This window comes from Dermacentor variabilis, chromosome 4, assembly GCF_050947875.1.
Source record: "Dermacentor variabilis isolate Ectoservices chromosome 4, ASM5094787v1, whole genome shotgun sequence".
In the NCBI taxonomy this organism is placed as follows: domain Eukaryota; kingdom Metazoa; phylum Arthropoda; class Arachnida; order Ixodida; family Ixodidae; genus Dermacentor; species Dermacentor variabilis.
In genome coordinates, this window is record NC_134571.1 from 117,741,500 (window position 1) to 117,753,147 (window position 11,648).

An 11,648-nucleotide genomic window follows, 5' to 3' on the forward strand; every position below is an offset into this window, starting at 1 on the left:
TGGGGGGAGCATGTTCTTCCAGAATATCGGGCCAACAACAAAAAAAAATCTGACGCAAGTTTTTCGGCCTCCTGCAGCTCGAGGGGGAGAAGAAAGTAGTAGAAGACAAGAACGAGAACGCGTCCACGTTGGAGAGGAAACGCCATACGTCGGCCTTCTGTAGTAGCACGCTTTCCGAGCACGCCATAAGACGAGTCACTGCACAGCAAACGGCAGCTACTCAATAGTCGCAGGTCCACTGAAGTCGCGCTCGCTGCGACGCACTTCGCAAACGCCGCTTGTGCCGATCGAGGATGGCGGCGTCGGGCCGCGCTGCTGGCTCCGCTGGCCTCGACGCCGGTCTCTCCAGGGACGACGACGGCCGGATGGGCGCTTACAACGGCTACGCCACGCTGAGGGGCGGCGACTGCGAGCTGTCGGCGAGCAGCAGCAGCGACGACAGCAGCAGCGGGGACGACGACTGCACCAGCAGCGGCGACAGCAGCAGCAGCAGCGGTTCCAGCAGCGACAGCGGAAGCAGCGACGTCGCGCAGGCTGGCGCGTCCCAGTCGGAGGACATCGACATCGAAGATGTGCCGACTGCCTCCAGCGTCGCAGCCGTCGCCGCCTTCATGGCGAGCGAGCCACAGATGGGAATCTGGATCCAGGCGATAGTCGAACGACCGGCGGACCTTCCCAGTGACCACCCGGACGAAGTTCACGACTGGAGCGGTTGGCCAAAGTTCCCTCCCAAGAAGAACGCGGATCAGCAGCGTGCGATCGTGCCGAGCCTGCCGGCCAAGGTTCCCCACGTCGCGCTCGTCAACCAGCACGAGTTCCTTCTGCCCAAGATGGAACTGCTGATCCACACACAGGGCAGGCGAGTGTTTTTTCATCTTTTTTTATTTTTTTTTTAAGTTTTCCGGAGCCTGCTGCTCGATTGGGACAGTTGTTGGCGCGGGCTTGCCTGGATCGTATGCGCGCGCCATTTACGTTCGATAGCACTGACATACCAGAGAGCAGCGCTTGAATGGAAAGCACGCTGTACGCGTTCTTATTTTTAAAGCACACGCGGACGCTACTTTCCTTTGCTGAGATTGCGTAGCCCTTTGTGAGGTACTACTTCTTCCTTGAAATTTCGTTCATAAAATCTGAAGAATAACATTCAGCAGGGCAAAAGAAAATGTTTGATACGTTTTTTCAAGAAACATGGTGCAGCAGTTCTCGAAAGAAAAGTGGTACATATATGTACCACTGACTTTACTAGAAGAAATGAAATGTGGTACACATTTGTACCGCTGTCCGCAGGCGGTTTAAAATGAAGAGACAATGTGTAACAGGAACGATATTCACAAAGTCAATGCTGCTGTTCACTTCTGGAATGGCTAAAAACATTCGACACATAGCGGAACTTGGCATTTGCTGCTCAGAAAGCTCGTTCGAACTTGCTGCTGTGTCGTGGAGCCCCGCCTACACCTCTGTCGACAGGCCGACTGCTACGGGTGACGATCTCGGCTGAGTAGTCTGATGTCGTCAGGAACTCCTACCATATGCTTGCCGTCGCCTTCTTGCTTTTACGGGCGACAATCCTTTGCTGTTACCTCCGCTTTCAGAAAGAATGCAAATGCACGGCCTGTGCGATTTGACCGGTGCGATAGCCGTCCACTTAGGCCTAACAACCCCAGCCAAAAGCGAGCCCAGAACAGACCATTCAAAACGGTGAACAATTAGGGCGCCCTCAATGTATGTATATGGTTGCAGATGAATCACTAGGTTCCATTTAGTAAACGGGTAAAAGGAGGCACTTAGTAGGCATTTTGAAGCAGCGTTTTGAGTGAGTTTTTCCCACGCCACAGCAGCACGTACCGAACCGCAATAAAGACATATGCAAAAACTAAGTTACTCTTCGCGCCACATGACGGAATAAAATAAAAACGCCCATAAAGCTTTCTAAATGCCTTGGTAGATGGCAGCACTAGTAAAATTGGCTCCAATTTGAACAGTTGTTTCATTACGGGCATTTGAAAAGTGCCCAAAAAGTTGTACATAATTGTACCACAAAGGGGTAGTTGAAGCATCGTCGCCCATCCTGATATATTCATCTTTGCGATTCCAACTGCACGGGCACTCGACGCGTGTTCGAGCCATGGTGCGGCGCCGAGCTCGTAACGGTTCTTTCAGAAACCGTTGCAATATCGCACTCCAGGACAGCACTTTGACTTCCTTTGTTGGCATGAGCGTTTCGAGCACGCATTACTGTTCCTGCCGAGAAACTGCATGTATTCAAATGCCGCAGAGTGGTGTATATGCTGGGCTAAATGAAGGGAACAGTATACTCGTCTAGCCAGCTAATTATCATGCGGACGATAATCACTACTTCGTTTTGCGAATGTATCTCTGCTTTGAACCGTTTCACCAGTCTTTATAGCTTTTTGAGTGCTCAATGTTCTGTACGTGGTCCACATATATCCACCGTTCCCACCACGTGTTTTAGCTGCTCGTTTCGAAACGTGCGTGCCTAAATATCTCCATCGCGTGACCACTGTGTTTATCAAAAACGATCGTGCCGCGTCGTTCTATTTCGCACGCAGGCTCATGCAGCCAGCGCCTTCGTTCCGCTGTACCAACTTGGTGGACGACCTGCAGTACACGGCTTGGCTCACCTTCACTAATTCCGTTGGGGGCGAATGCGGTCAGTGCGAACGAGGCCCTACCGGTGTCGGCCTTATCCCCGCCTCCCGAAAGAGGCATCTTTCTTTACGTTTCTGTCCTCGTGTGTGGTGAAGTGAATTTAAGCCCTAATTTGTATCCTTGGGCTGGTGCAGTTGGTCAGTACTCCCACCCGGATTCACCGCATCCCGGTTCTTCGTGGAACGGCCGGGTGCTGTCGTTTTCCCGGTTAAAGCTCTTCTCCTACGACGGCTTCACCTCGAGACTGCCTCCGGTAAGAGTTTCTTCGCCGGTTCCCCAGTTTAGTCGCGCTTGCGAGTTAGGTCGCCGTTCATAAGTTGCACTAAACTTCGCAGGTTTGAACGTGCGCACACTTTGCGTTAAAACCCCAGGAAGAAGTGTGGTCAATTGCAGTGTGCGCACGTTGAAATCTGGTCTAGCGATATTTGGGGAAGTCGTCAACAAATCATGACGGCGCGGGTGGTACACGTAGTTACGTGCCGTGCTTTGCTACCTCGTGTCTTGGTGCGTGCCTGCGATGGCTTCCCCAAGTCGATTTCTTGTGAGCAACGTGGTCTTAAAAATATACTCTTCGCCACCTGTTTTCTTCCTTGTCATTGTGGTTTCTTGTTAAAACAAAAGTAGCATAAATGACCGTATACCCTGAGGAGACCGAAACACAAATTAGGTCATTTTGGCTTTCGTGACGCATGAATCAACGGTCGCCGAGATGTGTCAATTGGCTTGAACTGTGTATGTAACTGTGTATGCCTCACCAAAATTGAGCCACCCTAAGGTAACATTGTGACACCAGTTGCCTTACTTTAAAGTCTGCCTTCATAGGATAGCTAGTGCAGGAGGTGCCATGCCAGTTCTGTATTCAACTGATTCGCGCAGTGATTTGCGCCATTCATGCTGCTGTGCACTACGATTGTTATCAATTCCCTTCAATGCAGTTTAGCCTTGTGATAATGAAGTTGAATACCTTCCTTATAAACCGACAGTTCATTAAGGGCAAGTGGGCTGCCCAGTCGCACTCTATAGCACTGTTGCTTCACGCGGGCTCGATTTTGATTTTTGTAAATATGTACAGTATCATATGAATAAAAGAAATGATTAAGCATGCATTCTATTGACGAGCCGATGATTTAAGACATTCCCCTCTCCAAAGCTCAGCACCGGTAACTCTTCCCTTATATGTCTTGCAGATCACTCTGAAGTGTAACAACAGTTACCGCATCCAAGTGAACGTTGGCATCGTTGACAACAGCGGACACATCTTGAGCAGGTCGGTCGTCCGCCGCTTTGTCGGTGCCCACTTCATTGCCGTCACCCAGTACAGCAAGAAAGTTAGGTGGGTGTTGTACGTATTTTGCGTGCCGGCTATTTTCTTTCCTTTCCAAATCGGTACACTTGACATTTCACTGTCATCTTTCTCTCTCTCTCTCTTCCTTCTACAGCTGAGGAAACCACTGCCAGAGCTTCATCTTCATGTTTTTTTTTGTTTCTTTGCCTAGTCTCGCCCATCCAAGCAACAAGGAATTCAAGACTAAGGCACGCTAATTTAATGTCATATACACTGCCCTGTTTTCACGACTTTCATTGTTTCTGTGATAAAAGTAATAAAGACACATTTGCCGGTACAAAGAGGTCCTTTTTTTTTCTTTGTTTAATGACATGGTACAGTACAAACAATGCACTGGTGGTGGTTCTACTGAGGAATACGGAAATAGACTTGCTGCACACATGATGATGCCAGGCCAGTTGCCTCACTGAAAAGAAAAAGATAAATTTGAAGCGCTCTTCGCAGATAAATAAGAGCACCCTAGTTCCCTTACATGCTTCATAGAAAGCCCATTATGCACAGAATGTAGCCTGAAGGTGCTGTTCCCACGAGAACTAAATTCGAATTCCCAACATGCACATCATGATGGCCATTCAACAGTCGTACAGTGACCGCGTCCTCTGGAAATGCAAAGTGAGCATGCGATGGAATGGACCAGAGTTTGATGCATTTACTATAGGGAACTGTGGTGCTAGTGTCTAAGGGATCTGCAAGCAGGGCAGTTCAGCCAGCGTGGGAAGGAAGGAAGGAAGGAAAACTTTATTTGGTCCTGCGAGTAGTGATAATTAATCACTAAGCGGGCCGCTCCCACGTCGGGACCGGAAGGCCAAGCCTCACGGCCACGTCGTGAGCCTGCTGGACAGCCCAGAATTGTTCATCCAGGTCCGGGCTGCCAAGTGCAGCCTCCCACCAGGACGCATCCTTGATCGCCGAGTCTTCAATTCTTTCGCAAGACCAGAGCATGTGTTCGAGCGTGGCTAAAGGACCACAATCTTGGCAATAAGGCTCTGTATACGTCTCTTGACAAAACATGTTCAGTCTCCGTGGGCAAGGATAAGTACCAGTCTGTAGTAAGCGTAATGTAAGTGCCTGAGCCCTGTTTAATCTTCTTAATCGCAGGGTTTACAGTGTGCCGCATCCTAAACTAAGCTGGGAAGGATGGGGAAGTGCATGAATTTTTCTAAACTTCGTCTTCGTGACTTTGCAAAGTGACCATTTTAAGAAGGCACTGCATCATATATATGACTACATAGACATTAAAATTGTTGGACGGCAAGATGCAAACGCAGGACCTCTAACACATAAGCCCCATGATAGCATTACTCCATGGGCGCATGGACGAGCGGAACCACTGCAGTTAGCAGCGATGATGTGTGCTTGCAGAGCTTTATTACCTTCTGGATTAAAAAGTATAAATTGCTTTGAAATTTAGGAGAATTTAGGCCCAGGTAAAACGAAAGAAGCGAAGCCATAAGAATGTCTGAAGCCGCAAGCACTAAGATCGGGAAAATACATGTACTACCCATCGTACCCATGGTAGAAGTGAAGGATCGCAGTGCCAGAGCTCCCTCTAGTGATAGGCAACCCTGTGGCTTGCACGAGAACTTACTCGAGAAATGGCTGGGGATTGTTTGCATTTCCGAGGGAGAAATCGAAAAGGAAGGCTTCAATGCATGGACGGTGAAGATTAAATGGTGCTAGCGCAATGAACGAATCGTGTTTGTGTAGTGCGAGTACAGAATGTTCTGCTTTCTTTAGAGAAACAAAGTGGTTAGTAATGGCGAATTCAAATTCAGGGAAACAGTGCATGTACAGAAAAGGTTTACAATTTGTGAGAGCGCGTGTTGACAGTGCGACATTGTGAAAAATTATGGGACTTGCAACCTTGCAGGATGACATCCAAGCTTCAGCGATGCTGTTAGCGCGGGTGCACACTTGCAAGCGCGTTTTTAGAGCGCAGCTCTTTGGCGTCCGTTCCTGGGTTTCGCGTCGTCGTCGGCCTCGTAACCAGCTCCGCCCCCCTTTCATCCCCCCAGCGCTAGCAGCGACCGACTGATACCGCTGGAAGCCGCTGACGCCGCTAGAGAGTCAAGATAACGTGACTGCATAGAACACTGTCGCCGCCATGCAGAAAGAGGAGGAAAGGGCCCCCCCCCCTGTATCGGCGTCAGCGGCATCAGTCAGTCGCTGCTATCTCTTCCCTCCTCCCTTTATCGTGTTGTCCGCTTGCTGCGCGCGCTTCTGCCCCCATCGTTTGCCGCTGGGTGTACACGCCGCCCCCCTCCCCCCTCTTCCTGCGAGTCTCCGGTTGTCAAAGCGCCGGCTCGAACTTAATTCCTTTCTTCGCTCCTCCTCCAATGCAACCCCTGTGCGGTGGCAATCAGAGAGCCAGATCGGTGGCGGCGGATCTGTATATGTGCACCGCCCGAGCCGAAATTGCCGCTGCCGTTCGCCCTGTGCGGTGGCAATCAGAGAGCCAGATCGGTGGCGGCGGATCTGTATATGTGCACCGCCCGAGCCGAAATTGCCGCTGCCGTTCGCCACTGCGAAATTATCTGCCAGTTCTTTCTGAGCCATGAGCGAGACGACCGATGGAAGTCCTCCGTCTGCTGCTGCTGCTGCTGCTGCTGCTGCTGCTAAACGAGCTGCCACAGCAGAGGCCCAGTGCCGTCGCCGTCAGAATCCAGAGGTGCGTGCCGCCGAAGCAGAAGCTTACCGTCGCCGCCGTCGAGATGATCCAGGAGTACGGGAAATATAAAAAAAAAATTCTGTGATAGCGCATACATGTGTTGCTCGATTTCTTTGCCTCAATCTATCGAAAAGGTGTAACAGCTTATTTGCTGCGCTCAAATTTCGCATTAGGAAGTAACGTAATCGTCGGTAATTTTTTTCATTCGTTTCACCAGCTGAGCCGCCGGAACTCTGTGACCCAGCCATAGTCGAGGACGAGCTATTTTTGGCTTTGAAGTCTATGAAGCATAATCGCAGTCCAGGATCCGATGGTTGTCAGTTGAATTTTATGTGAAGTTTTGCACACTGTTAGGGAAGTCGTTCATATCAGCGGTGAACAGGCTACTCAGTGAAGAGACTCTGTCAGCGTCCAAAAGAGAGGGGCTAATCTCTCCCTTGTAAGGATGAGTCGAGAAGCACCGATTTAAGCGCATGGCGTCCAATCACACTTCTGAACCGCGATTACAAACTCGTAGTGAAGTGTCTGTGTGTGCCACTCACTCCAGTACTCAACACTGCTTTGGGTCCATACCGGGCATGTTGGGTCCTGGGACGTTCCACTCAGCTCCATGATTTAGCAGTCAGGGACCTTCTCCTGTGGGCAAATGCCAGGAAACTTCCAGGTATTCTGTGCTCCTTCGATCAGGAAAAGGCTTTTGAAATTGAAATTAATTTATTCGTTATTATCATTATATCATTAGCCATAGGTGCCTGCACCGGGTTTTGGAAGAGGCGGGCTCTAGCGTGGATTTTTGGCAGATGGTCCAAGCTTTGTATTCTCGACCGACTATACAGGATTGCGCCTCGGAGGCATTCATTGTGGGACGTGGTGCATGGAAGGGGGAACCTCTCTCGCCTGCCTTCTGCGTGCTCGCTTTTGAACCGCTTGTGCAGAGTTTTGGCAGGCTACCGGACCCCTCCGGTTGCACTCTTTGGCTGTGCAGATTATTGTCCCGGACGAGGCATCACCGTGCGCCGTCTAGGATGTCATGGGTCATGGATAGTTACTGCGCAGCGAGTGGTGCAAGGTTGAACAGGACGAGAAGTGCAGCCATGTACTTGGACTCCATTCCGTCCAGTCCGCAGCCCGTTCATGGTATTCCCGTGTAAACGTGGTTGCACATTCTAGGTTTACAGTTCGATCCATACGGTCTGTGCCCTGAAAAATGGCAGCAAGCTAAGAAGAAGCTTGAAACAAGGATTCAAAAATTCAACGCGTTGTCATGTCTATTGACAGCTCGAGCGACAATTCTTCGCTCACTTCTGTTTTCCTTCCTTACGTACGTGGCGTGTGTGTCTCCTGTTCCAACCTGAACCAAGCTTATCTTGGAAGGTCCTCTATCGTTTCCTCTGGAAAGGGACAACTGCTTGTGTAGCTAGGCAGGCATACTTAAGTTGCCCAAGGATAAGAAAGGACTCGGAATCCCCGACCTGGGCATCGTGGATACTGCACTACACGTCAGGTGGACCTGCAGGTCGCTCTTAACTCGGATATGCTCCTGACGCAAAGCTTTACTTCCTTTTTTCTTAGTACCCGACTCCGTTTGTTTTCGTGAAGCACATTTTTCCCACTGTGTGCCTCGCTCAGGTTCCCCGTCCACCATTTATGCTGCGGCTGCCAACGCTCTAGTATGCCTCCGCAAGGTTCACCCCGGCATCGATGTAGTTTCAACTCCGATCCAAGAACTAGTCGATATCCTCACCCCAGGTCTCCCCTCGCATTGCCAAAGGTACGGTCTGTCCATCTACAGGCCAAGATGGAAGCTCATTACGGCCAGTCGAGCTACGTTCATGTACCGCCTGGCGCGAGGGTGCCTGCCGTTGAGTTACGACTACTTAACAGCCATCCCGGCTTGTGGAGTGTGTCCTTTTCGTGGCGGTCGTGAGGATTCAGTTCATATCTTTACGCAGTGTTTGCTTCCCGCAGCTCTTCTCCAACGGATTGCTAGTCTTTTTAATCTTCCAGGTGTTCCATATCAGAGTGTTCGATTTTTGCACCCTTTACCTAAGCAGGCGATCAACCAGTTCCTGTTTCTTCTTGTCGAATGCTCATACCAAGTTTGGTTGGCGTGCTGATGCGGTTTTCGGGGGGCGGGCGCCAGGCCTTCACGAAGTGCTTGCGAAAGCACAGTAGGAAATCTGGTTCCATTTCACCCGGAAGCAGCATTACATGGGCGACAAGAAGTTTCTCTAAGTGTGGGCTCATCCTGTCGTGATTTTTGATGAGTCAGGTTGAAAGCTCTCCATTAAGTTATGATGCATGCACCTAAGGTCGCTCGACGTGGCCGTGTGTGCCAGTCGATCCACGGGGTTTTGTACGGGTCACTGGAACCCAGAGCCGGAACCGGTCATGGCGCTCTCCCGCGCGGTCGCGCTGCTCTGCGGATGGCTTTGGTGGTCTCCGTGGTTACATGCCTTTACGTCTTTTGTGTTAAGGCAATCCGAGGTTCTGTCAGGCTGGTGTCCTGTAAGACCGACATAGCTGTTTGTGTGTTGAGTGCAGTAGCTCAGTCGCGCTGTACCATAGCAGCCCCCTTGTCCGAGAAGGAGCGTTGGCCCGAACCAAAGCCCCCCGCCCAGTCAACTCGGGTGCATTTTTAGAATTGCTAGTAGGTACAGCGGGGTGCCGTTTCTCGAGGAGCTCGACGTTCGCTGTGTCTAAAGGTATACGTCGGACATACTTTCTCACGCGTGCGGCGCTGGTGCTCGTCCACGTTAGGGTAGGTTAGCTTACGTTTAGGTTAGGTTTACGTTAGCTTACGTTACGTTAGGTTAGCGTAAAATGCATTAGGGTGGTGCGGCGTATTCTCACAGCTGTTACGCCATGTGGATTATTGTCTTTGCATCTAGGCCACGTTATGTTCTGTTAAGTTACGTTAACGTTAGCTTAGGTTGGGTTAGCTTAGGTTAACGTTACGTTAGATTAGGTTAGTGCCACGCCCCGCTGTATCTACTAGTTATTGCAAATACGCCACCTTGGGTAGAGGCGGAGTGGCGGTGTCAATGTACTGAATGATGTTGGGATGATGAGTACATGTACGCTCTGGGACGCGGCACCTCTGGGTGCCAAGTCCTCTTCCTATCTGACAAAGGCACGATCGGCTGGTGCGGTGCATGCTTTGTAACGAGGCGCGCGACGACGAAAAATACTGTGGCGGCGCTGCGATCTACGCGAATTGAGCCGCATCAAGGTTGCGCCGTTGGAAGCCTACTGGCGATAATTTTCGGAAGGGCCATTCGTAGTACTTCGCGCGCTGGTGCGTGCGTTCAGGCCGCTGAAACGGCGTTGATAATTGCATGTGACATGTATTTATGCCTTAGCCATAGATGCCTTTCTTCCTCTTCTTTATACTATTTTATTTTTTTAATGCTGCTCGGTAATAGCGTGTGCATTGCGGCCGCAGTGTCATCTTTCATTCTACTGTTATTGCACAGTTCCCTTTGGAGAACATATTTTTCTGGATCTTCAAGCAGCATGTATCTTTCGTGTGTATTTTAGCGCGTATAGTTTTCCATCACAAGGACATTATACTGCCTAATGTCCTACCTGGGTTAAAGAAGAAAAAAAAATACGATGAATTGCCAGAACCAAATTTTCTGACCCCCTATTGTGAACTTTGCTTTTGTAGGTCTCCGTTTTTTGTAGTTTCCCTACTTTTCTTCCACCAATCTTCCAATCACCTCTTACTAATCTCTATTGCGGACATGTTTACTTTTCTCCTGCTCTGAACCCAAGGGCTTCAAGGAGGCCAGTGGTGCCTAAATTGACCGCTTGGCAGATATCTTCAGGTTCTAATAAAACATGCTCTATAGTTTCCCTAGCTTTACCGCAGCAAGCAGATGCTTATTCTTTCTTCTTATATCTCGCTTCCTGATTTCGCTTCGAAAAGTAATGAGCTTCCCTTTGAGTTATCATAAATTGTTTCTTTCCTAATTTCGTTTTCTCCTCTTAAGTAGTTACTCATGGCAGGTTTCTTTTCCATTGCCGCCACCCATGAGGTTATCTCAGCCTCTCTGACTTTCCGCTTGACGTTCTTTGTTGCTGTGTTGCTCACCCTACAGACCACATGCTTGCTGGTAAGATCGTAGTTCTTTTCCTCCTCTGCGAATCAATGTTATTCCTGTACAAATACCTGAACGCTCTCCCAGCCCATTTACAGTCTTCCATATTCCTCAGACGTCAGGAGAAAGGCGCCGCAGCGCCACCTGTACGTTTCTGAGAAAACTGCTTCAACACTACCCCCCACCCCACTACCCTTAATCTACGTAGTACACTATTGGGGGCGAGCTCCACCACTGGGACAGCTGTCGCCACCGTCGGCGTGACGTGGCATGAGGGATCACGTGGACACAGCGGCCGCGTAGGCTGTTTCGGAAGCGTCGAAGCGAGCTGAAAACGAAAGTTTAAAGTCCCACCTGCACCACGGTTCTGATTAAGTGGTGAGGCTTTACCGCCTTGGGTATCTGCTTGACAACATTTGAAAGTACTATAATAGGTAGTGGCTGTCTTTCGAGGCGTGCAGCATGGTAGGCTACTGCTCGATGCCGCAGTGCCGGACGTACGCAAGGGAGCCCGGTGTCAGCCTTATTCAAACGTAGCCGCAGGGCAAGGAGCAGCGTGAAGCTTGGCTGGCGAAACTTAGAACCGGCAGACAGCCATCGGCTACAACTTGGGTATGCACCGAGAGGACTGGGAGGCCGCCCTGCTCGGCTGCTCAACCCTCCAGGACCAACGGGCCCTGGTGGCCCGAGCCAAAGCCGCTGCAGAAGCCATGGGGGTCCCGGACTACGGACCCACCCCCCAGACTTTGTAAGGGCTGGGCCCTTAGGGCTCAGCTCACACCTCCTCCTGTAAAAATAGCAGAAATAAAGTTTATCACCACCACCACCACCAAGCACAGACGCGAAGAATATTTCTACTATA

At 50.3% G+C, this 11,648-nt stretch overlaps 1 protein-coding gene across 2 annotated transcripts; it reads left to right on the top strand.

The window, feature by feature from the left end:
- The first annotated feature begins 76 nt into the window (after window positions 1-76).
- Window positions 77-4,290, top strand: LOC142579666 (uncharacterized). Of its 2 annotated transcripts, none has more exons than XM_075690095.1 (5): window positions 77-859; window positions 2,571-2,671; window positions 2,805-2,923; window positions 3,858-4,003; window positions 4,167-4,290. In XM_075690095.1, exons 1-5 carry the CDS (start codon window positions 294-296, stop codon window positions 4,210-4,212), a joined length of 978 nt encoding a protein of 325 aa, XP_075546210.1. In that variant the 5' UTR covers window positions 77-293; the 3' UTR covers window positions 4,213-4,290. The 2 variants fall into 2 exon arrangements, with proteins under 2 accessions (XP_075546210.1, XP_075546211.1); XM_075690096.1 differs by having other exon boundaries at window positions 79-859; window positions 4,110-4,256.
- The last annotated feature ends 7,358 nt before the right edge of the window (window positions 4,291-11,648 follow it).

What these genes read in the sequence shown, in the direction of transcription:
- LOC142579666 (XM_075690095.1), top strand. Translation starts at nt 294, where the DNA reads ATGGCGGCGTCGGGCCGCGCTGCTGGCTCCGCTGGCCTCGACGCCGGT. An exon ending in TTCCGTTGGGGGCGAATGCG is followed by an intron (nt 2,672 to 2,804) that starts GTCAGTGCGAAC and finishes GGGCTGGTGCAG; the next exon opens with TTGGTCAGTACTCCCACCCG. An exon ending in CAGTACAGCAAGAAAGTTAG is followed by an intron (nt 4,004 to 4,166) that starts GTGGGTGTTGTA and finishes TTCTTTGCCTAG; the next exon opens with TCTCGCCCATCCAAGCAACA.